This window comes from Taudactylus pleione, unplaced genomic scaffold, assembly GCF_031769625.1.
Source record: "Taudactylus pleione unplaced genomic scaffold, aTauple2 ptg000114l, whole genome shotgun sequence".
NCBI lineage: Eukaryota > Metazoa > Chordata > Amphibia > Anura > Myobatrachidae > Taudactylus > Taudactylus pleione.
The window spans coordinates 1,429,461-1,454,133 of record NW_028284516.1 but is presented as its reverse complement, the minus strand read 5'-3'; the positions used below and the strand labels follow the sequence as shown (position 1 = coordinate 1,454,133).

Sequence of the window (24,673 nt, the reverse complement as noted above, 5' to 3'; positions counted from 1 at the left end):
ATTGAGAGTTGAGGGTTTAGGCAGTGCCAAATGAAGGTCTGCATGGCCCTGGAGCTACAATTCATGAATGGCCGTTTATTTTATTACCAGTTATTTATATAGTGCACACATATTCCCCAGCGCTTTACATTCCCATCTGTCCCTGCCCCAGTGGAGCTTACACTCTATGTACCCTACCATAGGCACACACATACACATTAGGGTTATTTTTTGTTGGGAGCCAATTAACCTACCAGGGAAACCAGGGCACCCGGAGGAAGCCCACGCAAGCATAGGGAGAATATACAGACGTCACACAGGTAGGGCCGTAGTGGGAATCAAACCTACTATCTTTCTACTTCTTTATACCTCTCTCTCTCTCTTCCTCGCTGCACTGCTCCTCTGGTAACTTATCAGAAGCAGCAGACGGTGATAGCCAGGAGGAAGCTCCGCGATGGCAGTGGTGAGAACAGTCACAGCCAGAGGCATATTATAATACTCCTTTCACCCTCTGACTCGTTGTGTCACATGGCTCCCGTACCCTTCTTCTTATGACAGAAGCATGTCTGTTCTCCAGCTCCCGGTTGTTCTTTCTACCTCCGCTGGTGGATAAGGGCTGGCAGGGGTGCTTTTAAATGTGGAGCCCACGGTGTGCCTGCAGCATTCACAGTGGCCTCAATAATTTGGTTATTGCAGAAGAAGTCCCTCTGGACAATGGGGGAGTGGACACTCAAAGGGGCTGTGTACTTAAGACACCTCCCATTTCAATCAGTGTAGTGTACCACACCAAAGTACCCCTTATACACATTATGCCACACAATAGTAGTGTACCTTATAACACATTAAGTCATGCAGTGGCTTTTATATATTATTCCGCACAGTAATGCCACTTACAGTGTAATGCCCCTTAAGGCTTACACATGATAAGCCTTAGTAGGAGGCTTACACATGATAAGCCATGATAGTAGGAGAGGGAGATGAGAAGGAGGGGAGAGGAGTGGGCGGGAAGGAGGGAGAGGGAAGGGAGGGGATTTGGATGGGGGTTGCAGATACAACACCTTGTTGCTTTTCCCTCCTGAACTGTGCGGAGCATGCGGTGATAGTAGCATGTACCACCTGTGAGGAGAGCAGATAAGTGGCTGGCAGGGACCCATAGTGTGCGCTGCCTCACGAAGGCAATGGCAGCATGCCCACAATGATCTAGTCTAAAAGGGGAGACCTGGGACACTGCTTCCTGGGTTTTTTTAGATAAATATTTACTAGTCCCACATCCTATTTGCAAACAGATATTGGTGTCCAATAAGGCGATCTCTGGTCCCTCTGCAGGATATTGTTACAGTGAAAAAAAAAATCACAAAACATTGCATAGTAAAACCCTGTCCATATATTAGACCTGCAAAGCAAAATAATACACCAACCAATTTTATAGAAGAAAACCCAAAACATTTTATTGTAAATGCAAAGAATATTATAAATTCAAGTCACTGTGTGTCAGTGCACAGTCTGGAGCTGATGACGAAGCTTGCTGTGTCAGAGCATAGTCTGGAGCTGATGATGAAGCATGCTGTGTCAGAGCACAGCCTGGAGCTGATGATGAAGCTTGCTGTGTCAAAGCATAGTCTGGAGCTGATGATGAAGCTTGCTGTGTCAGAGCATAGTCTGGAGCTGATGATGAAGCTTGCTGTGTCAGAGCATAGTCTGGAGCTGATGATGAAGCATGCTGTGTCAGAGCACAGTCTGAAGCTAATGATGAAGCCTGCTGTGTCAGTGCACAGCCTGGAGCTGATGATGAAGCTTGCTGTGTCAGAGCACAGCCTGGAGCTGATGATGAAGCATGCTGTGTCAGAACACAGTCTGGAGCTGATGATGAAGCTTGCTGTGTCAGAGCACAGTCTGGAGCTGATGATGAAGCTTGCTGTGTCAGAGCACAGTCTGGAGCTGATGATGAAGCCTGCTGTGTCAGTGCACAGCCTGGAGCTGATGATGAAGCTTGCTGTGTCAGAGCACAGCCTGGAGCTGATGATGAAGCATGCTGTGTCAGAACACAGTCTGGAGCTGATGATGAAGCTTGCTGTGTCAGAGCACAGTCTGGAGCTGATGATGAAGCTTGCTGTGTCAGAGCACAGTCTGGAGCTGATGATGAAGCTTGCTGTGTCAGAGCACAGTCTGGAGCTGATGACGAAGCTTGCTGTGTCAGAGCACAGTCTGGAGCTGATGATGAAGCTTGCTGTGTCAGAGCACAGTCTGGAGCTGATGATGAAGCTTGCTGTGTCAGTGCACAGCCTGGAGCTGATGGTAGAGCTTGCTGTGTCAGAGCACAGCATGGAGCTGATGATGAAGCCTGCTGTGTCAGTGCTCAGCCTGGAGCTGATGATGAAGCTTCCTGTGTCAGAGCACAGTCTGGAGCTGATGGTAGAGCTTGCTGTGTCAGTGCATAGCCTGGTGCTGATGATGAAGCTTGCTGTGTCAGTGCACAGCCTGGAGCTGATGATGAAGCTTCCTGTGTCAGAGCACAGTCTGGAGTTGATGATGAAACATGCTGTGTCAGAGCACAGTCTGGAGCGGATGGTAGAGCTTGCTGTGTCAGTGCACAGCCTGGAGCTGATGATGAAGCTTGCTGTGTCAGTGCACAGCCTGGAGCTGATGATGAAGCTTCCTGTGTCAGAGCACAGTCTGGAGCTGATGATGAAGCTTGCTGTGTCAGAGCACAGTCTGGAGCTGATGGTAGAGCTTGCTGTGTCAGAGCACAGCCTGGAGCTGATGATGAAGCTTGCTGTGTCAGAGCACAGTCTGGAGCTGATGATGAAGCTTGCTGTGTCAGAGCACAGTCTGAAGCTAATGATGAAGCCTGCTGTGTCAGTGCACAGCCTGGAGCTGATGATGAAGCTTGCTGTGTCAGAGCACAGTCTGGAGCTGATGATTAAGCTTGCTGTGTCAGTGCACAGCCTGGAGCTGATGATGAAGCTTGATGTGTTAGAGCACAGCCTGGAGCTGATGATGAAGCTTCTTGCTGTGTCAGAACACAGTCTGGAGCTGATGATGAAGCTTGCTGTGTCAGAGCACAGTCTGGAGCTGATGATGAAGCTTGCTGTGTCAGAGCACAGTCTGGAGCTGATGATGAAGCTTGCTGTGTCAGAGCACAGTCTGGAGCTGATGATGAAGCTTGCTGTGTCAGAGCACAGTCTGGAGCTGATGATGAAGCTTGCTGTGTCAGAGCACAGTCTGTAGCTGATGATGAAGCTTGCTGTGTCAGAGCACAGTCTGGAGCTGATGATGAAGCTTGCTGGGTCAGTGCACAGCCTGGAGCTGATGGTAGAGCTTGCTGTGTCAGAGCACAGCCTGGAGCTGATGATGAAGCATGCTGTGTCAGTGCTCAGCCTGGAGCTGATGATGAAGCTTCCTGTGTCAGAGCACAGTCTGGAGCTGATGGTAGAGCTTGCTGTGTCAGTGCATAGCCTAGAGCTGATGATGAAGCTTGCTGTGTCAGTGCACAGCCTGGAGCTGATGATGAAGCTTCCTGTGTCAGAGCACAGTCTGGAGCTGATGATGAAACATGCTGTGTCAGAGCACAGTCTGGAGCAGATGGTAGAGCTTGCTGTGTCAGTGCACAGCCTGGAGCTGATGATGAAGCTTGCTGTGTCAGCGCACAACCTGTAGCTGATGATGAAGCTTCCTGTGTCAGAGCACAGTCTGGGGCTGATGATGAAGCTTGCTGTGTCAGAGCACAGTCTGGAGCTGATGGTAGAGCTTGCTGTGTCAGTGCACAGCCTGGAGCTGATGATGAAGCTTGCTGTGTCAGTGCACAGCCTGGAGCTGATGATGAAGCTTGCTGTGTTAGAGGACAGTCTGGAGCTGATGATGAAGCATGCTGTGTCAGTGCACAGTCTGGAGCTGATGGTAGAGCTTGCTGTGTCAGTGCACAGCCTGGAGCTGATGATGAAGCCTGCTGTGTTAGAGGACAGTCTGGAGCTGATGATGAAGCATGCTGTGTCAGTGCACAGTCTAGAGCTGATGGTAGAGCTTGCTGTGTCAGTGCACAGCCTGGAGCTGATGATGAAGCCTGCTGTGTCAGTGCTCAGCCTGGAGCTGATGATGAAGCTTCCTGTGTCAGAGCACAGTCTGGAGCTGATGGTAGAGCTTGCTGTGTCAGTGCATAGCCTGGTGCTGATGATGAAGCTTGCTGTGTCAGTGCACAGCCTGGAGCTGATGATGAAGCTTCCTGTGTCAGAGCACAGTCTGGAGTTGATGATGAAACATGCTGTCAGAGCACAGTCTGGAGCGGATGGTAGAGCTTGCTGTGTCAGTGCACAGCCTGGAGCTGATGACGAAGCTTGCTGTGTCAGTGCACAGCCTGTAGCTGATGATGAAGCTTGCTGTGTCAGAGCACAGTCTGGAGCTGATGATGAAGCTTGCTGTGTCAGAACACAGTCTGGAGCTGATGGTAGAGCTTGCTGTGTCAGTGCACAGCCTGGAGCTGATGATGAAGCATGCTGTGTCCCTGCACAGTCTGGAGCTGATGATGAAGCTTGCTGTGTCAGTGCACAGCCTGTAGCTGATGATGAAGCTTCCTGTGTCAGAGCACAGTCTGGAGCTGATGATGAAGCTTGCTGTGTCAGAGCACAGTCTGGAGCTGATGGTAGAGCTTGCTGTGTCAGTGCACAGCCTGGAGCTGATGATGAAGCTTGCTGTGTCAGTGCACAGCCTGGAGCTGATGATGAAGCTTGCTGTGTTAGAGGACAGTCTGGAGCTGATGAAGAAGCATGCTGTGTCAGTGCACAGTCTGGAGCTTATGGTAGAGCTTGCTGTGTCAGTGCACAGCCTGGAGCTGATGATGAAGCCTGCTGTGTCAGTGCTCAGCCTGGAGCTGATGATGAAGCTTCCTGTGTCAGAGCACAGTCTGGAGCTGATGGTAGAGCTTGCTGTGTCAGTGCATAGCCTGGTGCTGATGATGAAGCTTGCTGTGTCAGTGCACAGCCTGGAGCTGATGATGAAGCTTCCTGTGTCAGAGCACTGTCTGGAGTTGATGATGAAACATGCTGTGTCAGAGCACAGTCTGGAGCGGATGGTAGAGCTTGCTGTGTCAGTGCACAGCCTGGAGCTGATGATGAAGCTTGCTGTGTCAGTGCACAGCCTGTAGCTGATGATGAAGCTTGCTGTGTCAGTGCACAGTCTGGAGCTGATGATGAAGCTTGCTGTGTCAGAACACAGTCTGGAGCTGATGGTAGAGCTTGCTGTGTCAGTGCACAGCCTGGAGCTGATGATGAAGCATGCTGTGTCCCTGCACAGTCTGGAGCTGATGATGAAGCTTGCTGTGTCAGTGCACAGCCTGGAGCTGATGATGAAGCTTGCTGTGTCAGTGCACAGCCTGGAGCTGACGATGAAGCTTTCTGTGTCAGAGCGCAGTCTGGAGCTGATGGTAGAGCTTGCTGTGTCAGTGCACAGCCTGGAGCTGATGCTGAAGCTTGCTGTGTCAGTGCACAGCCTGGAGCTGATGATGAAGCTTGCTGTGTCAGAGGACAGTCCGTAGCTGATGATGAAGCATGCTGTGTCAGAGCACCACCTGGAGCTGATGGAAGAGCTTGCTGTGTCAGTGCACAGCCTGGAGCTGATGATGAAGCTTGCTGTGTCAGTGCACAGCCTGGAGCTTATGATGAAGCTTGCTGTGTCAGAGGACAGTCTGGAACTGATGGTAGAGCTTGCTGTGTCAGAGCACAGTCTGGAGCTGATGGTAGAGCTTGCTGTGTCAGTGCACAGCCTGGATCTGATGATGAAGCTTGCTGTGTCCCTGCACAGTCTGGAGCTGATGATGAAGCTTGCTGTGTCAGTGCACAGCCTGGAGCTGATGATGAAGCTTGCTGTGTCAGTGCACAGCCTGGAGCTGACGATGAAGCTTTCTGTGTCAGAGCGCAGTCTGGAGCTGATGGTAGAGCTTGCTGTGTCAGTGCACAGCCTGGAGCTGATGCTGAAGCTTGCTGTGTCAGTGCACAGCCTGGAGCTGATGATGAAGCTTGCTGTGTCAGAGGACAGTCCGTAGCTGATGATGAAGCATGCTGTGTCAGAGCACGGCCTGGAGCTGATGGTAGAGCTTGCTGTGTCAGAGCACAGCCTGGAGCTGATGATGAAGCTTGCTGTGTCAGTGCACAGCCTGGAGCTTATGATGAAGCTTGCTGTGTCAGAGGACAGTCTGGAACTGATGGTAGAGCTTGCTGTGTCAGTGCACAGTCTGGAGCTGATGGTAGAGCTTGCTGTGTCAGTGCACAGCCTGGATCTGATGATGAAGCTTGCTGTGTCAGTGCACAGCCTGGAGCTGATGATGAAGCATGCTGCGTCAGAGCACAGTCTGGAGTGGATGGTAGAGCTTGTTGTGTCAGAGCACAGTCTGGAGTGGCTGGTTGAGCTTTCTCTGTCAGTGCACAGCCTGGAGCTGATGGTAGAGCTTGCTGTGTCAGTGCACAGCCTGGAGCTGATGATGAAGCATGCTGTGTCAGAGCACAGTCTGAAGCTAATGATGAAGCATGCTGTGTCAGTGCACAGCCTGGAGCTGATGATGAAGCCTGCTGTGTCAGTGCACAGCCTGGAGCTGATGATGAAGCTTGCTGTGTCTGAGCACAGTCCGGAGCTGATGGTAGAGCTTGCTGTGTCAGTGCACAGCCTGGAGCTGATGATGAAGCATGCTGTGTCAGAGCACAGTCTGAAGCTAATGATGAAGCATGCTGTGTCAGTGCACAGCCTGGAGCTGATGATGAAGCCTGCTGAGTCAGTGCACAGCCTGGAGCTGATGATGAAGCCTGCTGTGTCAGTGCACAGCCTGGAGCTGATGGTTAAGCTTGCTGTATTAGTTCACAGCATGGATCAGATGGTGGAGATTGCTGTGTATAGTATTTAGCCTGGAGTAATGTTGATTACTTGTCCAGTACTATACTAGGCTGCTCTCCTGTTCACCCTCAGCTTGGAGATCAACAAAGATCTGGATGAAATAATGGTGGTCGGCATGGAAGAAAAGCATCTTTGAGCTCATGAAATTAATGATGTAGAGGCAACGACTCCAAAAGTCTTCCTTTGAACTTTCCACTACGAATGGCTTCATTGGATAAGAGATCTCACTACCCACGTATGCGTAGGATATATACAGACATGTGGATAGAAATGCCAGTAGGTCTTGCTCACTGTCCAACTCTGATAGAATGAACTCTCGCCAGAGCATGTAGAGGAACACTACATTGGCCGGGTTGATGAAGCCTTCTTCCTGCCAGTATCGAGTGAGAGAGTCGTCTATACTTGTCATCCATAAAATGATATCTGTAGGTGACAGATTGTTCAGCTGGTGACACCTTCTACAGATGAACTCGGCAAAGCAGGTCAGGAGCTCGCTGGTGGATGCCTGCATCTTTGTGCATTTTGGATTCAAGCACACTTGCTGGTCTTCAACAACATTAGAAGCAAGCATCTTAGCAAAAGTGTTGTCTGAGGCCTGCGTGAAAATTGTTAAATCAACACAGGATAGAGAATCCTTCATGCTCTCTCTGATGAGGTGAGTGACATCGGTTTCACCATGTCTGCGTTGTCTCCTCTTAGCCATAAATCGCCTAAAACGCCAGATGAGCGACTGTCTTTCGACAGATCTTCCAGTCTTGCTGTTCTCGACAGCAGCATGATGGGTCCCGTTTGATAATTCTTCCTTGTGCTGACCTGTCTTTCGGAAGCACCGAAATGGGAGACAATTCCACATTCCTATTCTTTGTCCACGGTACCTGCAAGCAGAAATGTCTGCAGGAATCAAATTCAGATTCGGATCTGTGGTGGTTCTGACTGCAGCAGACAATCAGATAGGCACAATCCGTTTCCAGCACTTTGTGAAAGAAGCTGCCCGTTTGTAGACTAGGCAGCGCCTGAGTCCAGGAGGTTGTTGTCAGAGGTACTCTGCTTACATTGGGCATTGTGACACGGAATGATGATTGTGATGCGTTATTTATGCTAATGAGCTACTGATAACATTTCAAAAAGTGACATAACCTTATGTGAGTACACTGAATGTGCTGGCCAGGCAACAGCAGAAAACTATAGTAAACCAATCTAGCACTGATTATCTATGTCCAGTGTGTAAATATTAAGAGTAAAATCATTAACTGAATACGCAAGTCTGTGGCACCCAGGTAGCACAAGCCATCAAAATGAAATTATAGTTTTTGAAATTCATTATAGCAATTACCTAAAATAAATCATTAACTCTGAGGTTCTGTGTGAGATTTTTGTGTAATCCTAATAAATTAAAACCCCTTATAACAAACCGGTGTTAAACCAAAGTCCAAAGAAGAGGGAGTCAATTTACATTTCACTGACATAGAAAATCTAATTTATGTTGCCAGAGATTTGTCTTAACAGTGTTTTCTGTATCTGGTTTAGCTTATACACCCGGACCCTTTACCTTAGATATCAGTCACAGGTGAAGGTAAGGAGCTCTGCTCGCCGACTAAAACTGCATCTTTACAGTGAGTTTTAGGTCCAGAACATGCCGTGGCTTTGTCACCATAGTGAGAAACGTGTCCTGATGTATTAGATATGTACAGTACTATATATTATAAGGACACTTTTATGTATTCATTTTTATCACAGCTGAGGCGCCAAATTCAAAAGTGCTCTCTCTGGGGGAGATGTATTATAGCCGCATGCATCATGCCCCTAAAATTGTTCCTGCTTCACCTCTTTAACGAGGCAAAGCAGGAAGCGGTACTGACGAGATGTAATAACAAGTGATAACTCCCCCTCCGGCGCATTAGCCTAGCGCTGTGTCTTACCTTAGGCCGGCTCCACTGGGCATACACAAGATCTCACGTGCAGCCCGGAGTCGGCAGCCGCGGCAACCAGGGACGGTGCTGCCCCTGCTGTGGTGATAGGGGAACATCAGCTGTAGTCATACATTGGGTGGTACATCGGCGTGCTATCTTCTAGATAGCTGCGCCAATAATGACAGTGGTACATATCATTTTCCACCCATCCCCATATTATTACATGGGGAAGAAGCAGTATCAGCGCACATAACGTGCACTGATACCACTAATTTCCCTAACGCCTGTTCCTACATCTCGTCCTCTGTGCAGCTTGCGTACGGCTATCGGCGATGTATCAGACAATCTCTGCAGTGTGGATGAGGCTGTAACTAAGCAGACATAAAGGCAGCGCTAGACATTGTTACTGTGTGTATCTGCGCTGTAAGATGCCGGTGTCTGCTCTCACATACACACTAGTAGGTAACATGCTGTGTGTATTATAATAGTATACAGGATCGGATTATAGTCAGGGCGGATGGGGCCCCCACACCAGTGCCAGATTAAGTTCCAAAAGGGCCTGGAGCTGACATTTATTTAGGGGCTTTTGTGTGCTGCTAGAGGGGGTGTGACCAACGCTGTGTAGTGTGACTATTGATGTGGGTGCATAACTAGCGGTGTGTTTTGCACAGGGGGTGTGGCCTGTGCCATGAGGATCCACGGAGGGCACAGCTAGCGCCCTCCACGGAGGGCACAGCTAGCACCTACCTTCAACCACTTTATAGTGGAGCTATATCAAAAATATATATAGTTTTTTTGTAAAAGGGTGTGATCTGTGGGCCTGATTCAGAGACGGTCACAATGTTTTCATAAATGGCTGATTTTCTTCTACTGCGCATGTGTGAATGTCACACTGCCCATGTGCTGCAATGGCCTGCGACAGCTGTCACAGTGAGGATTTTTCTGCAAAGTAATTGACAGGCTTAGGTATTAAACACAATGTAATATGGAGGTATGTTACAATAATCAGCATTTTGTGTAACTTAAATGACTGAGGGGTCTAGTTACTAAGCAGTGTTAGGAGACAGAGTGAAAAGTGATAAGGTGCCAGCCAATCAGCTCCCAGCTGTAATTTTTCAAACACAGCCTGTGAGATGGCAGTTAGGAGCTGATTGGCTGGCACCTTATCACTTTTCACTCTGTCTCCAGTCCTAACACTGCTTAGTAAATAAACCCCTGATTGTTTTATGTATCTATGAGTTTATAATGTCTTGTGCCTTTTGCTAAAGATTCTACGTTGGCATTATAATATTATTTATGCTGTATAAACATTTAAGGCAGGCTTTAACTTTAAAAGGAAAAATGTGTTTAGGGGCCTATTCATGATCCCGAACAGACCTGATGCACATGCAGAAACGCTAGTCCACATGTTTTACTTTTCTGTAACAGCCGCCTAGGATTCAGCAAACTTTAGTTTGCTTGTGGTACCCAACAACAACTTAAGATGGTGGTGATTCCTGGATCCCCGCTCCTTCTAATGGGAAGAAGGTCTGAGGTTGCGAAGAGGGATCCAAGCAGATCCCTTCACCACCTCTGCACAGTGAGCCCTCAGGTCACACATGTGCAGTCAGCTGGGTCGTCTGGGGTAGTGTAAAGGTTGGTACACACTAGAAGATTTGTCGCCCTGATCCCGCGGATCAGGCCATCCTGGGCCTAAACCTAACCCTCCTCACTTAGTGCCAAACCCTAACCATCCCCCCTAGGGGTGCCAAACCCTAACCTCCCCCCAAAACCTACCACTAACCCCACTAAGCTTACTAAACCTAATCCTCCCCACATAGTGCCTCAACCTAACCTCCGCAGTGGTGCCTAACCCTAACCGTTCCCCCTAAGGGTGCCAAACCCCAACCTCCCCCCCAAAATCTAACCCCACTAAGCTCTCTAAACCTAACTCTAAGGGCTCCCCGGACTTACCTCATTCGGGCATGCATCCTTCGGCTTTCCGACGTCGGGATTAAGCTAGGCATCGGTATTTCGACACCTATCTTAAGTCCCTCATCGGGATACTGTTGTCGGTTATGAGACCGGCGGCATTGCAGCATCATATGGGACATACTCCAAGAAGACGACAACAGCACTGTCCTGCATAGTACGTATAGGAGAAGAACACAGTCTATGATGTCACTCTATAGGAAAAGGCAGCCCCATAACAGAGTGCCAGTACGCCATAACCCTGCGCCCCGTGCCACTTCACCAGGTAAATAGGGTGCTGCTTGGGGCATCCTAAGGGCACTCCGAGCAGCAGTACAGAGCCCACGGGACTGTGGGAGACATCATGCGATGCGCCTATCCCAACACAGTGCAGGAGATGGGAATAAGGAGTAGGGCACGGGATGCAGCCGCTGGTTCTGCTGTCAGGGCACCCCGCTCTGTGCGACTGTGAGTAGGGACTGCAAAACTGCTGAATGGGGATTAAAGTCTGAGCCTGTGTTTACATACATGAAACCATAATTAATGTCCACTCACTTCTCAAAATCCACCCACTGGAAGAGTTCTTTATGCTTCTGATTATCCCTTTCTGTTTTAGCTTTCTGCTTCTTCTTCTGGAGAAAACACTCTTTATATGGTTTATCTTCAATATCTACATCCCCAGGTAAAATGAATGTGCCATGCACAGGATGACATAACGGCAAATAAACTGTAAATGTGTACCTTTGACGTGAATAAGGGGGCGGAGCTTCAGATAGTCACGGTGGGTGGATGGCGCTTCGGTCGTCTGTGGGCGGGGCTTCGCGCACCTGGCGGCGGGGTGGGTAGTGGGTGAAACTGTGAATAGGTTGGGCCTCTCCCTCAGGGTATGAATGTGCTGAGCGTCAGACGGCCGCTTGTGGTGACAGGACATTTTTTTACCTGTCGACACTGCACTGCCTGCAATGAAGCTTGTGGGCCTATTCTTATGGGAGGCCTGGAGCTGGAGCTCCACCCGCCCCATTGTTAATCCGGCCCTGCCCGCGCCTCTGGTCTATGTGCCATGTTTTAATGAGGTCACCCGGACATCCACACAATCCTAGGTAGGCAGGTCCTGTACATATGATCGACTGGCCCAATAACCGGCAAGGGTGCCCTTTTTAATCTATCAGGTGCTGGCAATGAGTTACCAGTACAACTTCTCTTCGAGAGGCCTCAGTACTTTGGCTTCAGGTTCCTGTGTGCTTCATAGTAATTCCTGTGCAATCCTGAGATCCTGCTGCACAATTTTACTAAACCTGCACCGTACAATCCTGCTAATCTGCACTGTGCATTTCTGTTATCCTGCTGGGCAATCCTGCTAAACCTGCACTGTGCAATCCTGATATTCTGCTGGGCAAAGTTATACCTACATTGTGCTAGCCTGATATCCTGTTCAGTTCAGCAATACTGGATTCCTACAAACCTGTCTGGTGCAGAGCTGTACTTTTATTAGTTGTACCCTGCATCCTATTCCGAGTGTCTGCATTCATGCATCTTGTATATCTGTTAACTCTAGCTACCTGTGCAGCTGCTGCATTCATATAACTTATAATAAGGTGCTGAAAGGATTAGACAACAGATGTACACAGCTACTTTCTCTGACACTTAATTGAAGTAATTTACAAAGCACAAAACAGCCAAAGTACATTCACCTGTGTACTTTTGTGTGCTGCAAAGTTCATCTAGATGTCCTCCGAAGCAAATGGGTTTACAGAGCAAGATCACAGCGTTGTGTGACTGGTGCTGCAGCCCCATCACTGCTCCTTTCACAGGCTTCTGGGGTGCCACGAAGGGCACTGTCACATAACCGTGCTAGAAACCTCCGGCTGAGACCCATGCATCTCCCCATGCGCTTACGTCATCACGCCTTGCTGAGCCCCCCGCCGCTCCTGTCAGTGGAATCCAGAGTGGGGCCTATGCCTGAAGGTGGTTTCCTACATTCCCGCTGTTGCCTAGGTGTCCCAGCCACACTTCCATGCACTTCCTGCACTTCAGCGTATCAGACCTCCGGATCATGGGCACGGCCATCTTGGATCAAGTCAGGTGGTCCAGACCGATCCAGTCAGCAGCGCTCTCCAGTTGCTCCAGCCAATCACCAGCCGACCAGGGGTATAAAAGCCCTTCCCCTGATTCAGACCCGCAGAGTGGGTTGATGGTGCCCTAGTGCACATGCGCACGATGGAGGGAGCTCCGTCGTGCGCATGCGTGAGACCCGAATAGCGATGGCCAAGCCGTCGCTATGGGTCTCGCACCGAAGGGGGCGTGCTGTCGATGGTGAGTGAGTGACAGCACGCTCCCTTTGGTGGGCATGCCGGGGACGTTGCTACCCAGACGGAGGCTTTCCCATGGAAACGCCTACCGTCTGGGGCCGTCTGACACTAGTGATGTCAGTGGGAGTGCTTTTGGCTCTGATAGAGCCAAAAGCACTCCTGGGCTTGCGGCAGCGTGACCCTACCGCAGGGTCTCGTCGCAAGCCTGATGGTCACCCACAGCTATGCGAGCGGCCAGGAGGCTGCTCCAATATTAGGTAGGAGGGCCCTGATTCAGAGCGAGCGCTCTTGTCAGAGTGTCCGGCTCTGAATCAGGCCTTCTGTCTCACTGCCAGTTCAATAGTGCTCTTTGCTACAGCAAGACCTTTGTTCCTGAGCGCTGCTGGTTTCCTTTCCAGTTTGCCTGCCTCAAGTTCCTGTATACTCCAGTCGGAAGTACTCCTGCTTCCAGTCCAGCACACTCCATCCCGGAGTCCTATTCAAAGTGCTCACCCAATCCAGCACACTCCATCCCGGAGTCCTATTCAAAGTACTCACCCAATCCAGCACACTCCATCCCAGAGTCAGACTCAAGTTCCCACTCCAATCCAGCGTACTCCACCCTGGAGTCACATTCAAGTATCCAATTCTTATTCAGCAAACCTCAGCCCGGACTCTATTTCAAGCTTTAATATTCCTTGTCTAATTCTACAGTTCCAAGTCTACAGTTCTTGTCGACACGTTACTTCGTGTACTCCAGAGACTTTTGTGTTATAGTTTTATTCAGTATCCTTTGTTGTGCATCTCTGCATAGAGGACATTATTCTACATCTCATATTAAAGTCCTCATTCAGTTGTATGACCAAGAATTACATTAAACCATCTAAATGCCAACTACCCACTGGTCCAGGTGTCTCTGTTCATCAACCTAGTTCGGGTTCACCAATCCCAATTACCCAAGCTGTGACAGGCACCCAGCTGCTTTGGGGAGGCACCCTGCTCCCAGCCACTCTCCTCCGTGATGTCATGATGTCACATGTGTGAGCATGGGGAGTTTTACCGGCTAGCACACTGCGCAAAAGTACATTGCTGTGGCTGGCCACAATAGTTAGCACTCTGCAATGGACTTGATTTTACAACTAGCTCAGACCCGAGAGTCTTGAAGCCCATTCTATATGCTTAAAATGGACAAGGAAAAAGAGAACCTGAGAAAATCCAGCTTTCCCTTTATGTCACTATCTTATAATGACCCCCTTGAACTCCAATGACAGCCCTTGCACTTGTGCCATTTCCTCTATATCAATACCAACATAGAGAATCTCAATATTATGTTATTTATATAGCGCACACATATTCCGCAGCACTTTACAGAGAATATTTGGCCATTCACATCAGTCCCTGTCCCAATGGAGCTTACAATTTACAGTATATTCCCTACCATATGCTCACACACACACAAGGGTTAATTTTGTTGGCAGCCAATTAACCTACCAGTATATTTTTCGGAGTTTTTGGAGGAACCTGGAGCACCCAAAGGAAACCCACGCAAACACAGGGAGAATATACAAACTCCACACAGTTCGGGCCGTGGTGGGAATCACACCCACGACCTCAGTGCTGTGAGGCAGTAATGCTAACCATTACACCATCTGTGCTGCCCCTAACCCCTTTCACACATAAACCCCAGCTTTAACCCACCTAAAAGGCTCTGATCGGCCGTCTCAGTGGCGCTTTGAGTAACCCTCTGCTGGACAGAGGGTTACTCAGATGTCCAATGGTCACGTAGTTGATCCGATGCTGAATCCTCAGACGTAGCAGCAAACAACGGAAGCCGGCAGGAGGTATATTTTTATCCAAGCCTGCTGTGGTTTTGCATATTTTAGCACAGCCGCTGCTTACAAAGACGCAGCGGTTGTGGTAGCTTCCATCTCTTATCTTTTTAAAGGGGAGATTTATCAAACCTTCTAAAGATGACAAATGGAGGTGTTGCTTATAGCAACCAATCACATTCTGGCTATCATTTATCTAGTACATTCTATAAAATGACAGCCAGAAGCTGATTGACTGCAGGGCCGGTTCTAGGGGTGTTCGACCTGAACGGTCGCACAGGGGCGCCACCAATAGAGGGTCCCCAACATCTCGATTTCAGCAGGACATGCGCTAGGCATCCATTCAGTGACGGGAGAGGGCTGGGGGAAGCCCAGCTAGTGAGGCTCTCCCCAGCCTGAAGTTATTTGGAGGCAGACACGCCTCCTAATAACATCACGTAGGAGGGTGTGGCCTATTGTAATTAGGCTACGCCACCATTTTTGGTCACGCTCCGGAGGGGGCCGGCACAGGGTGCTCCGAACCCTGGAGCCGGCCCTGATTGACTGCTACGGTTGACAGTTCCACTTGTCCTCTTTAGAAGGTTAGAATGATTTTAATACCTTGCACTTAGTCACTGGACTGCAACACTTTCCAGAACTGAACCTATATTTGGACAGCAATCTCATTGGGTGGACCTCGAGATGTAACTGTCCCTTCCTCCATCATTGTTGCCATGTCATTATTCCACAGTAAGCCCTGGATCTGGATGTAAATGAGGCTGAGGTTTGCTTTAGGATCAATTGTTGGAATGCCATTAAATGATCTGGAAACGGATGAAACAGCTAATGACATCAGTAAAAAAATGAGAGAAGTGCAATGAAAAGTGTCACTTCTAGATCTTGCCTTTGATCCTTACCCCGTGTGAGTGTTTGTTATTATTGTCCAAAACCTAGCACAGATATAGCGTTTGCAAGGTTGATTTAAAAAAAAAGAAAAGATAAGTTACAAAAATCATTTCAAAATGTTTCAATTCTCTTCAAGATAAATGCTGGTTGACAAATGACATTCTTTTATAAGATTAGGTTTATATGACCCTGCTGTAGTAATAGCAGGGTGGTCCTCATTAGCATAGTAAGTCCAGCTATCTCTGGAAGAGCTAGACGTTCCTACAGAAGATAATTCTTTACCCTTGGGGCTAGAATGCTAGCAGACTTCTCATGCAGTTAGATTGTAATGCAATGAAACAATGCATCCATTGTTGTATCTATAGAGTATGTAGTATGTAGCCTTGCACAAGTTAACAGGCACATTTTATGGCACAAGGTTATACAAAGTGTCTTATACTTGGTGTATATTTGGATCAAACCCCACTGGTGGTGTATGATGGCAACTTAGTATATTAAGCAAAACTTGACTTTTCCCCCTTCCATGCTCTGGTGATGAATGTAGGATTAATAATATTGCTGTTATTTTCATACATGCGGTTCACATGCTCTTTTAAAAGGAGGTTCTGGACTGATGAACAGGCTGCTGTTAAAAGGTATTTAGAAGAGTTTATCTCACTAATAAGGGTCCTTGGAAAGAGAGACTGTGCTGTATGCAAGTTCTCAATTGGTCTCTCTGCACATTTGCACCTGCCCTACACCTGGTACCTGCATACAACCCTGCATGGCCTGTAATCCCACCTACTTACCCACAAAGTCTGATTGAAAATGCCCAGTTGTTGCCAGTTATATCCAATCAACCAAAAGTGGAGATGCAGCTGAGATGCGTACAACTCTGATTGGGCCCTAGTTGCTCATAGTTGCGTATGTTCAGCTCGGAGGTAAGATCCACATCAAAATGGACATAGATGCACCTCTGTATCAGACCCAATATGTTCTGTTGCATTTGTCATGCTTGCCAACAGTGAATATGTGTTTCTGCCATGTTCTCTATAAAAAGGAGGTAGGAAAGGCGCACAGCTGCATCAATTGGCGGTCACCCGTCTGCGACTTTATGCAAATGCTTCAACAAAGTCCTTCCCTTATGTACATCCGTGTGTCCGAATGTGCAAGGACATAGACGCCATCTTTCAGCGTCCGTACGCACTGTTATACCGATTGTTGCAACGTTAGACGCACGATTGGTCACACAATTGGAACTTGCACCAGACCTATGGCAGATGCACTTTCTCCATCTGAGTATGACCTCCTGCATGTGTGGTTGAGCATCTCTGTTTGCAACCACTTTCACCGACATGGCCACAACACTCCCATAACACACCCATAAGACAGACCATCTCTGTGGATGCGCTAAGACACCTTCCTGTTACCATTCAGGGACAATAAGTACATGAAATTGCAACTGTGACTCTGTATGGACACAATTGGGACACATGCGCTAACCCTCCCCTAGTGCCTAAACCTTCCCCTATTCCCTAACCATAACCCTAGTGCCTAACCATAACCCTAGTGCCTAACGCTTACCCTAGTGCCTAACCATAACCCTAGTGCCTAACCCTTCCCCTAGTGCCTAACCCTGCCCCTAGTGCCTAACCTTACCCCTAGTGCCTAACCCTACCCCTATACCCTAACCATAACCCTAGTGCCTAACCCTTACCCTAGTGTCTAACCAAAAGCCTAGTGCCTAACCCTTCCCCTATTGCCTAACCATAACCCTAGTGCCTAACCCAACCCTAGTGCCTAACCCTAACCCTACCTTTAGGCCACTTCCCCATTTTCGTCCGCGCCTAAGTCCTGTTCTGCGCAGGGCCAGCTCCCCCTGGAGCTGGCCCTGCTTACACACATCCGTAATACTTAGCAAGACTGCAAAAACATTGATAACATCAAGTACAATCGCAGCCTCATGCACACTTGCACAAGCTCTGACCTTACTCAGGAATTGCTAACCTCGTCGCACGCAGTAAGTACATAAGCTGCGTATGGCATCACAGTGGATAATTTATGCACGCCCATGCAACGACGTTCAAACGCACTGGCACTCCTGCCTTTCGCCGGCCACCCCCAAGCAGTACTTCCTGTCAATCACTGTGATGGGTCTGCGTAGCCACTGCGATAGCAGTCCCGATCACAGTGGAGTGTTCACGCACCACGATGCATACGCAACCACAGAATGCAACAATCAGCCGATGTGGTTGGTATGAGTTACTGTGTGTGATTCTGAGTCGGAGGCACGCCCCTGAAACTTGTAGCCACCCTATACCTGTTGCCACCCAGAAACTCATATCAAAATTGCATGGATCTTCATTTAATTTCAATCTGCATCTCCTGGCGTTAAACTTCGGGATGCATGCGTGTATATCAGATTCGGGCGCTTGTGCAGAGGTAAAAAGATGGTGCTTCGCCCAATGTTTTACTTGCTTCTGATTTAGAATCACCCCCACTGTGTGAATTTATAAGGAATAAAAATTTAAAGCAGCATTCCCATTAAAAAAATACTCAGGTTATAAGAAGCAGCTTGTTAAGTATCTTTTTCCCTGGTTTGCTTCTTCAGACTGATATTATTGATTGATAGTTGTGCAGATTTTCCATGGTGTTCATGGCAACCACAGTCACACGGCACATGTTGTGATGATAGGGACAGTGGCAAACGCAGGATTTCTAGAGGGGGGTTTCCAAATGCTTGATTTTAAAGCGAGTGTGGCCAGTCCATGAAGAGGGCATAATTAGCACTTATCCAGCTTTGCGTCATACAAAGTATATTGTGTCACAATTCCAACACATACAGGACCAGTGATTACAGTAAGCCATTAGATGCGGGAGCAGGGCTATCCTGTCTGAGCTGAATGTTTTTATTTTAGATGTGGACACCATTCCAGAGCATGGGAACAAGTCCGGGAGCAGCAGAAGAACCTAGCACTGCCCTGGACATATATGTACATATTGGGCTCTATAGCAGCACATCCCTAACAGTGCATGTTTTCCAGATCTCCTAGTTGGTGCACAGATTATTTATTACTGAATGATACATGTTAAAAGATCTACAGGTGGTGCTAATTATTTAATTTGTGATACTGAGAAGTACATGCAGCGCTAGTAAAATTCTATTACATTACTATTTCTGTTGTGGTCACATTGTGTGCTGGGGAGGGGGGTTTCCAGGCAGACGGACCCCCCCCCCCCCCCTGCGTTTGCCTATGAGGGAGGCTTTGCTTTTACTGTGAGCAATGCCCTCTTTTCTTTTATCATCTTGCCCACTCCCACCTCAACTACTTGAGCATCCTTGTATCATTCTTCTTGCATGTTCTATATGACACTTGTTTGCTATATAACTTACCTACTACACTTTATGTACAGTATTATGCTTAATATCTTGCTATTCATGCATCTATGCTCCCAAGATATACTGTAATTTGTCTTTACTAGTTTTTGTTTCACTTGTTTGACCTCTATGTTTTTATACTATGCTCTATTTGCATAATCTACCGTGCTACGGAATTTGATGGTGCCATATAATGAAATAATAATATTCAGAACTTCTCATTAGCAATGTTACCTTTGCTGGGACACACAGTGTTTACTAGTTCAGTTTTACAGTGACTGGAATATGCGAATGGAAATTTTAGGTGATTATAAATTTCTTCTCCAGCAGTCACTTGAGTATTGCCCTAATCGTTTCCAGTAACGTACTGTGGTAAAAATTCCTTTAGTATATCATCTCTTGAGCTTTTTTTGTCACTTTGGTTTATACAGTTTCTCAATATAATTGTTCTCTGTAGTTTGCAGTTTACAAATGTGCAATGTATTCCGACCACATCTATAAACATACATATATCTTAAAGGAAAGCCATAGTGCAATAATTAAATATATGATGTATAAATAATGATAATATGCAGTTAAAGGTAACAGTGTATAATTGGCGTGGGTCAGATATAGATTTTGTATATTGTAGACTTGCGCCCCTTATGACTGGAGAGGATAAATGGGGAGTGTACAAGTGTAAACTGAGTACACGGCCTGATTCAGAGATTTCTGCAGTTGAGTGATTATCGGTAAACCGCGCATGTGTGTAAATTGCACTGCGGTGCGTTTTTACTCGCAGTATGATTGACTTGCACCAGGTGTCACCCTCTGAGAGAGTGACATCAAAATGCCAGCTCCTCCTCAGTGACAGGGAGCTGGGTGTTGCACGCTAACATCACAATTCAGCACTCGGCTCCCGGTCACTGAGGAGGAGCTTACGGTGCAAGAAGAGTCTCTGGGGGCAGCTCGGTATCTCCGGGCAAAAGCCGTAACTAGGGTGGTGCGACCGGTGCCACTGTACAGAGTGCAGGTGCCCTGTGGGTGGAACCAGCCGCCTCCCACCCGGAATCGCCTATCTGTATGCGCCACTGCCTAGCGCCCGCTACAATGTATAATAGTAGCTGTGCGCCCAGCTCTTTCTCTGCTGGCACAGGGCACCATAACGCTTAGTTACGGATTTGTCTCCAGGAGTGCCATGCCCCCAGAGTGATGAAACCTCGGGTTGTGCCGTCAGTTCCTCCTGCTACTTTATTGGCTGCACTGGCTGTCACTGATCACAATGCCACCACTCATTGACAGTTAGGGAGCGTTTGAGAGGATGTAGTGGGGAATAGTGGCAAAAAACACAGGGCCTGATTCAGACCCGCTCGCAAGCGCTGAGCGCTCGCAAGCGGGTCGATGGTGCCCTAGTGCACATGCGCAAGACCCGCATAGCGACGGCCAAGCTGTCGCTATGGGTCTCGCACCAAAGGGGGCTGTCGATGGTGAGTGACATGAGGCCGCTCAAATTTTAGGTAGGAGGGCCCTGATTCAGAGCGAGCGCTCTTGTCAGAGCGTCCGGCTCTGAATCAGGCCCACAGGCCTGTGGCGACCATTTAGGTTGGATGTTACACCCTGTATCTGTGATCCCGAACACAAGAAATATGGCTCTGGCATCTCTGTTCCTGCGGCCATTCTGTGGGAACATAGGCTCACACAAGACAGCGACAATGGAATGATCTGTGACTGATGCTGCGTCTCTGTACGCAGATCCTTGGCTTTGTAAAGTTGCCAGTGGGTGGCTCAATACATCTCCCAGTGTCTGCCGCATTAGCATTTGGGGGCAGAGAGAGTCACAGAAATGGAAAGGGGCGGAGGCACACATGGGGAGGTGGCAGAGGCATAGATATTGGGAGGGGGCAGAGACAGGGGCGTATCTATAATGGGTGCAGGGTGTACGGTGCACACGGGCCCCCGGGTCCAGGGGGGCCCCCGCACCGCACACCCATATTATTTAGAACTCACCTGTCCGTGGTCCTGCGTCGGTTGTCAGCGCTGCACAGAACACCGGAAAATGCCCGTCGCCGCCATTTTTCCATCGATCTGCGCATGCGCTTTAGACTCTGGGCACACTCTAGTGCCCGGAGTCTACTGCTTCTGCGGTGGCCGGCCAGCTGCATCAGTCGGCTGTCGGGGAGAAAGGACAGGGCCCTGCACAGGGAATGCACATGGGCCCCCTCCTCTCTTAAGACGCCCCTGGGCAGAGGCACATACGTAGATGGGGCTGAGGCACGAGTGGTAAAGGGGACAGTGGGACAGAGTGTATATTGGGGAAAAGAGCAGATGCACACATAGGAAACTTTTAAGCAACTCTATACACCGCTGTCTTACATTTCCCTCTTCTGTGCAGTGCACACTATGGGCCTGAATCTGAGTCACACGCAGCTGCGTCCATGTCTGTGCCTTTTCCCATCGCACGTCTGTGACTGTATGCAAATACTGCTACCAGCCCTTTCCTGGCGTAGAGCTGTGCGTCTGAATGTGCCAGGACTGAGATGCCCACTTGCAGCTTCTTCAGACGATGTACTTATTCCTGGTGCATCTTTATAAGCAACCATCAGTTGCACCAGGCCCATGCTAGGCACAGGTGCAGCTTGTATCCTGGGAATGATTATGCATCTGAGTTTGCAACCGCCTCAGGGACACGCCTGCGACACTCCCATGACACGCCCATAAGACGATGGGCCGTCTCTGTGTGTCCCTATAGCCTCCTCCTAGTCCATACTTGCCGACAATCAGCTCCAGCCTTCCGGGTGGGAGCTGATTGTCGGCTAACAGCGGGGGGGCGGGGGCGGTCATTGGGGGCGGAGCTGGGGGCGGGCCAGCCAGAAGGTGGTATATTGGGGGTGGAGCTGGGGGCGGAGCCGCACGATTGCGTCATCATGGCTCCGCCCCTCTTCACAATGTCGTTATTTTCGGCAGTGTGAAGCAGGGGGCGGGGCCGCGATGACGCGATTCAGCGCAAATCGCGTCACAGGCTCCCCTGCTGCGGAGGCTTCTGGGAGGCTTGCCTGCCTTTCCAGGGGGCCGGGAGCGGCACCCGAAAATCGGGAGGCTCCCGGCCAAATCGGGAGGGTAGGCAAGCCTGTCCTAGTCACCACCCAGGAACACACAATACATCTTCAAGGCATTTCTAAAACCGTACATCTGAATGGCAGCTGCTACTCTGCGCGCACGGACTCTTGCCACGTGAGCAGTGCGAGTTAGACGATAGAAATCAAGAAATAAATAACAACTGATCAGACTATACCATAAAAGATCTTTGATTTATTTTTATTCTTTAAAAAAAGTTATATACAGCTTTCATGTGACCTCTCTTGCAGGTATCTGCTGTACAATACTCCTTATAGCATCACATTACCTATTTATTAAAGCTCCAGACACCTGCTTGGCACTCAGGCTCCTGTGACATATGGTTAAACTGAATATTTCCATTATTATTGCCATCGCTACTGTATGTTTAGACAATATGGAGCCGCTGCTAAGTGCTAGGAGCAAAACTGTCTAAGGTATAAAGGAAAAATACTACAGATCATAAAAGTTGATAAATAGCTGTTTGGCTTTTACATACTGTATAATCTGAGGATCACACTTTATAAATCTTCCCATTCAGATTGCGTGTCCCTGAAAAACATCTTGTTTAATCTGGTAACCTGATTATCACACAGCATTGGACGAATGGTTTGGCTATGTATTGTTACCGCACGTAGTACTACATGTGCTTTACTTTTTTAATATTTTGTTTTTCAATTTCTTGTCAATTAATCTGTACACTTATAAAATAAATCCCATATAAGTGGTATCATTAAAAGAATTTACATGGATTCAAGTAATATTACTTACCCAGTGCTGAAACAGGACGGAGAGGTGAGCTGGGTAGGCACACCCAACCCCCAGCGCAGGTGACATCATGATGTAAAAGAACAAGCACTGTGAGCTGGAACAGGGTACATCTTAAGGACATTCCCTGAGACTTTCTATGTAGTGGAGTTCCTCTCCTGGCACACAACAAGCTGTTGCAGCAGTGACCATGCTGTCCCCTCGGCTTTGTGTCTTGTATGGCAGCAATGGTTGCACACCTCATCTCTAGCATCTCTGGGAGAGGCCCAAATGGAAGGTTTGATGGTGCAAAGCATGTCTTTCCTCCTGTAGCATAATTCCGCAGTATCACTGCACTGGATCCAGAATGAAAAGAGGGCAGGTGTTTGCTCTATACGGATGACATCACTGTCTTCTGCACAGACCAGCGTTCAGTGACAGCACTCATCTATACCTACCTAAGAACTTTGGCCAAGCTTCAGGGGAAAAGGTCAACTGAGGGAAGTCAGATACGATGCTCTTCGGGCAGCAGCATCTGTCAACTTCTGCTACATTCCCCTTCACTATCAAGTCTAGTATGGTAGAGAAGATGTAGCCCAGAAATGTTGGGATGAGAGAATGCCATCCATTCCAACGAAGATTGGACTGTGGAGCATCAGAGACCTCACCATTGAAGGGAAAACGAGATCCTACCTGTTCTGCAGTACATGATGCAGACCTAGACAGCTCTGGTTGCGGTCTGCAGGCCATCCCAAGGGCAGTATTTTACTTCATCTGCGGCTCCATGAGGGACATAATTAAGTGGTCAGTTATGTACAAGAAGTCCCTCAAATGTGGGATGGGAATTTCTGACATCCAAACCATGCTGCGAGCCTTCTTCGATTGTAACTTCATTCACAGGACTTTATGTGTATAGACCATCAGTCTGCAGGAAACTCAAAGTCTCACTTCTTCCTCCTACACCATTTGAGGGGCCTCGGCTGGGACAAGTGGGACAGCTCCTTTCCTTACAACTGGGACACTCCCTGGTTCTACCTGGCCAAGTTTATGAGGGAGCACCAAGTTAAACCTGACTTGTGGAAACCTAATCCACAAGCTCATCAATGCTGACACAATGAAGTGTGCTCCTGGGCTCTAAGTTGCAACAGCAAAACATTTGGGAGAATGTGGCCTCGACGATGCTCACAAATAGACACAAAGAATTGGCAAGGACAGCCATCCAAGGACGCCTGCCCTTCTGGTCTTTCAAGTAACATGTGTAGATACACACATTGCCCCTGGTGCATCCACCATGAAGAAACACCTCTTTTGGAACTGTCCGTCTGCACAGGTTGGATGCCCTGGAACAGGAACTCTGAGACAGTGTGCCCAGGAACAGCCATTCATTCCACTATTAAGGACGAAGGACTATTTCCTGTCACCCATACCTATGGGAAAATCCATGAGGCCGGATGCCTTATGAACTGTGTTAAGGACACTTTGTAGCTTGCCGGAAACCGTCTCATTCTGAAAAGGGAGAAAATGTCTCTTCCAGGGTGATCCACAGTCTGCTAAAAGACTATTCCACCATTGAAAGTCCTGAGGAAGAAGATTAAACTCCTCTCCTTCTTCCCTCCTCCCCATATGTGACTGTGTTCAACTAAGGTTTGGCCTGTGACTCCCCTCCCACACCTCTTCTCCACATTGCTGATGTTTTATTGATGTGTTTTTCTATATATGATTATGCACCCTTTCCTTATGTATCTGTCCTTCAAAAAG

General features: G+C 48.4%; 1 protein-coding gene across 1 annotated transcript; it reads right to left on the bottom strand.

Annotated features, from left to right (window-relative positions):
• Positions 1-6,895: 6,895 nt before the first annotated feature.
• Positions 6,896-23,665, bottom strand: LOC148524903 (cyclin-dependent kinase 5 activator 1-like). Its single transcript, XM_088471350.1, has 3 exons — positions 23,374-23,665; positions 11,271-11,385; positions 6,896-7,730 (listed from the first exon to the last, which is right to left on the bottom strand). Exons 1-3 carry the CDS (start codon positions 23,663-23,665, stop codon positions 6,896-6,898), a joined length of 1,242 nt encoding a protein of 413 aa, XP_088327476.1.
• Positions 23,666-24,673: the final 1,008 nt, after the last annotated feature.

What these genes read in the sequence shown, in the direction of transcription:
- LOC148524903 (XM_088471350.1), bottom strand. Translation starts at nt 23,665, where the DNA reads ATGGCCTGCAGACCGCAACCAGAGCTGTCTAGGTCTGCATCATGTACT. An exon ending in AGCTTGGCCAAAGTTCTTAG is followed by an intron (nt 11,386 to 23,373) that starts GTAGGTATAGAT and finishes CTGGGGATGTAG; the next exon opens with ATATTGAAGATAAACCATAT. An exon ending in CAGTGGGTGGATTTTGAGAA is followed by an intron (nt 7,731 to 11,270) that starts GTGAGTGGACAT and finishes TTCTGCTTGCAG; the next exon opens with GTACCGTGGACAAAGAATAG.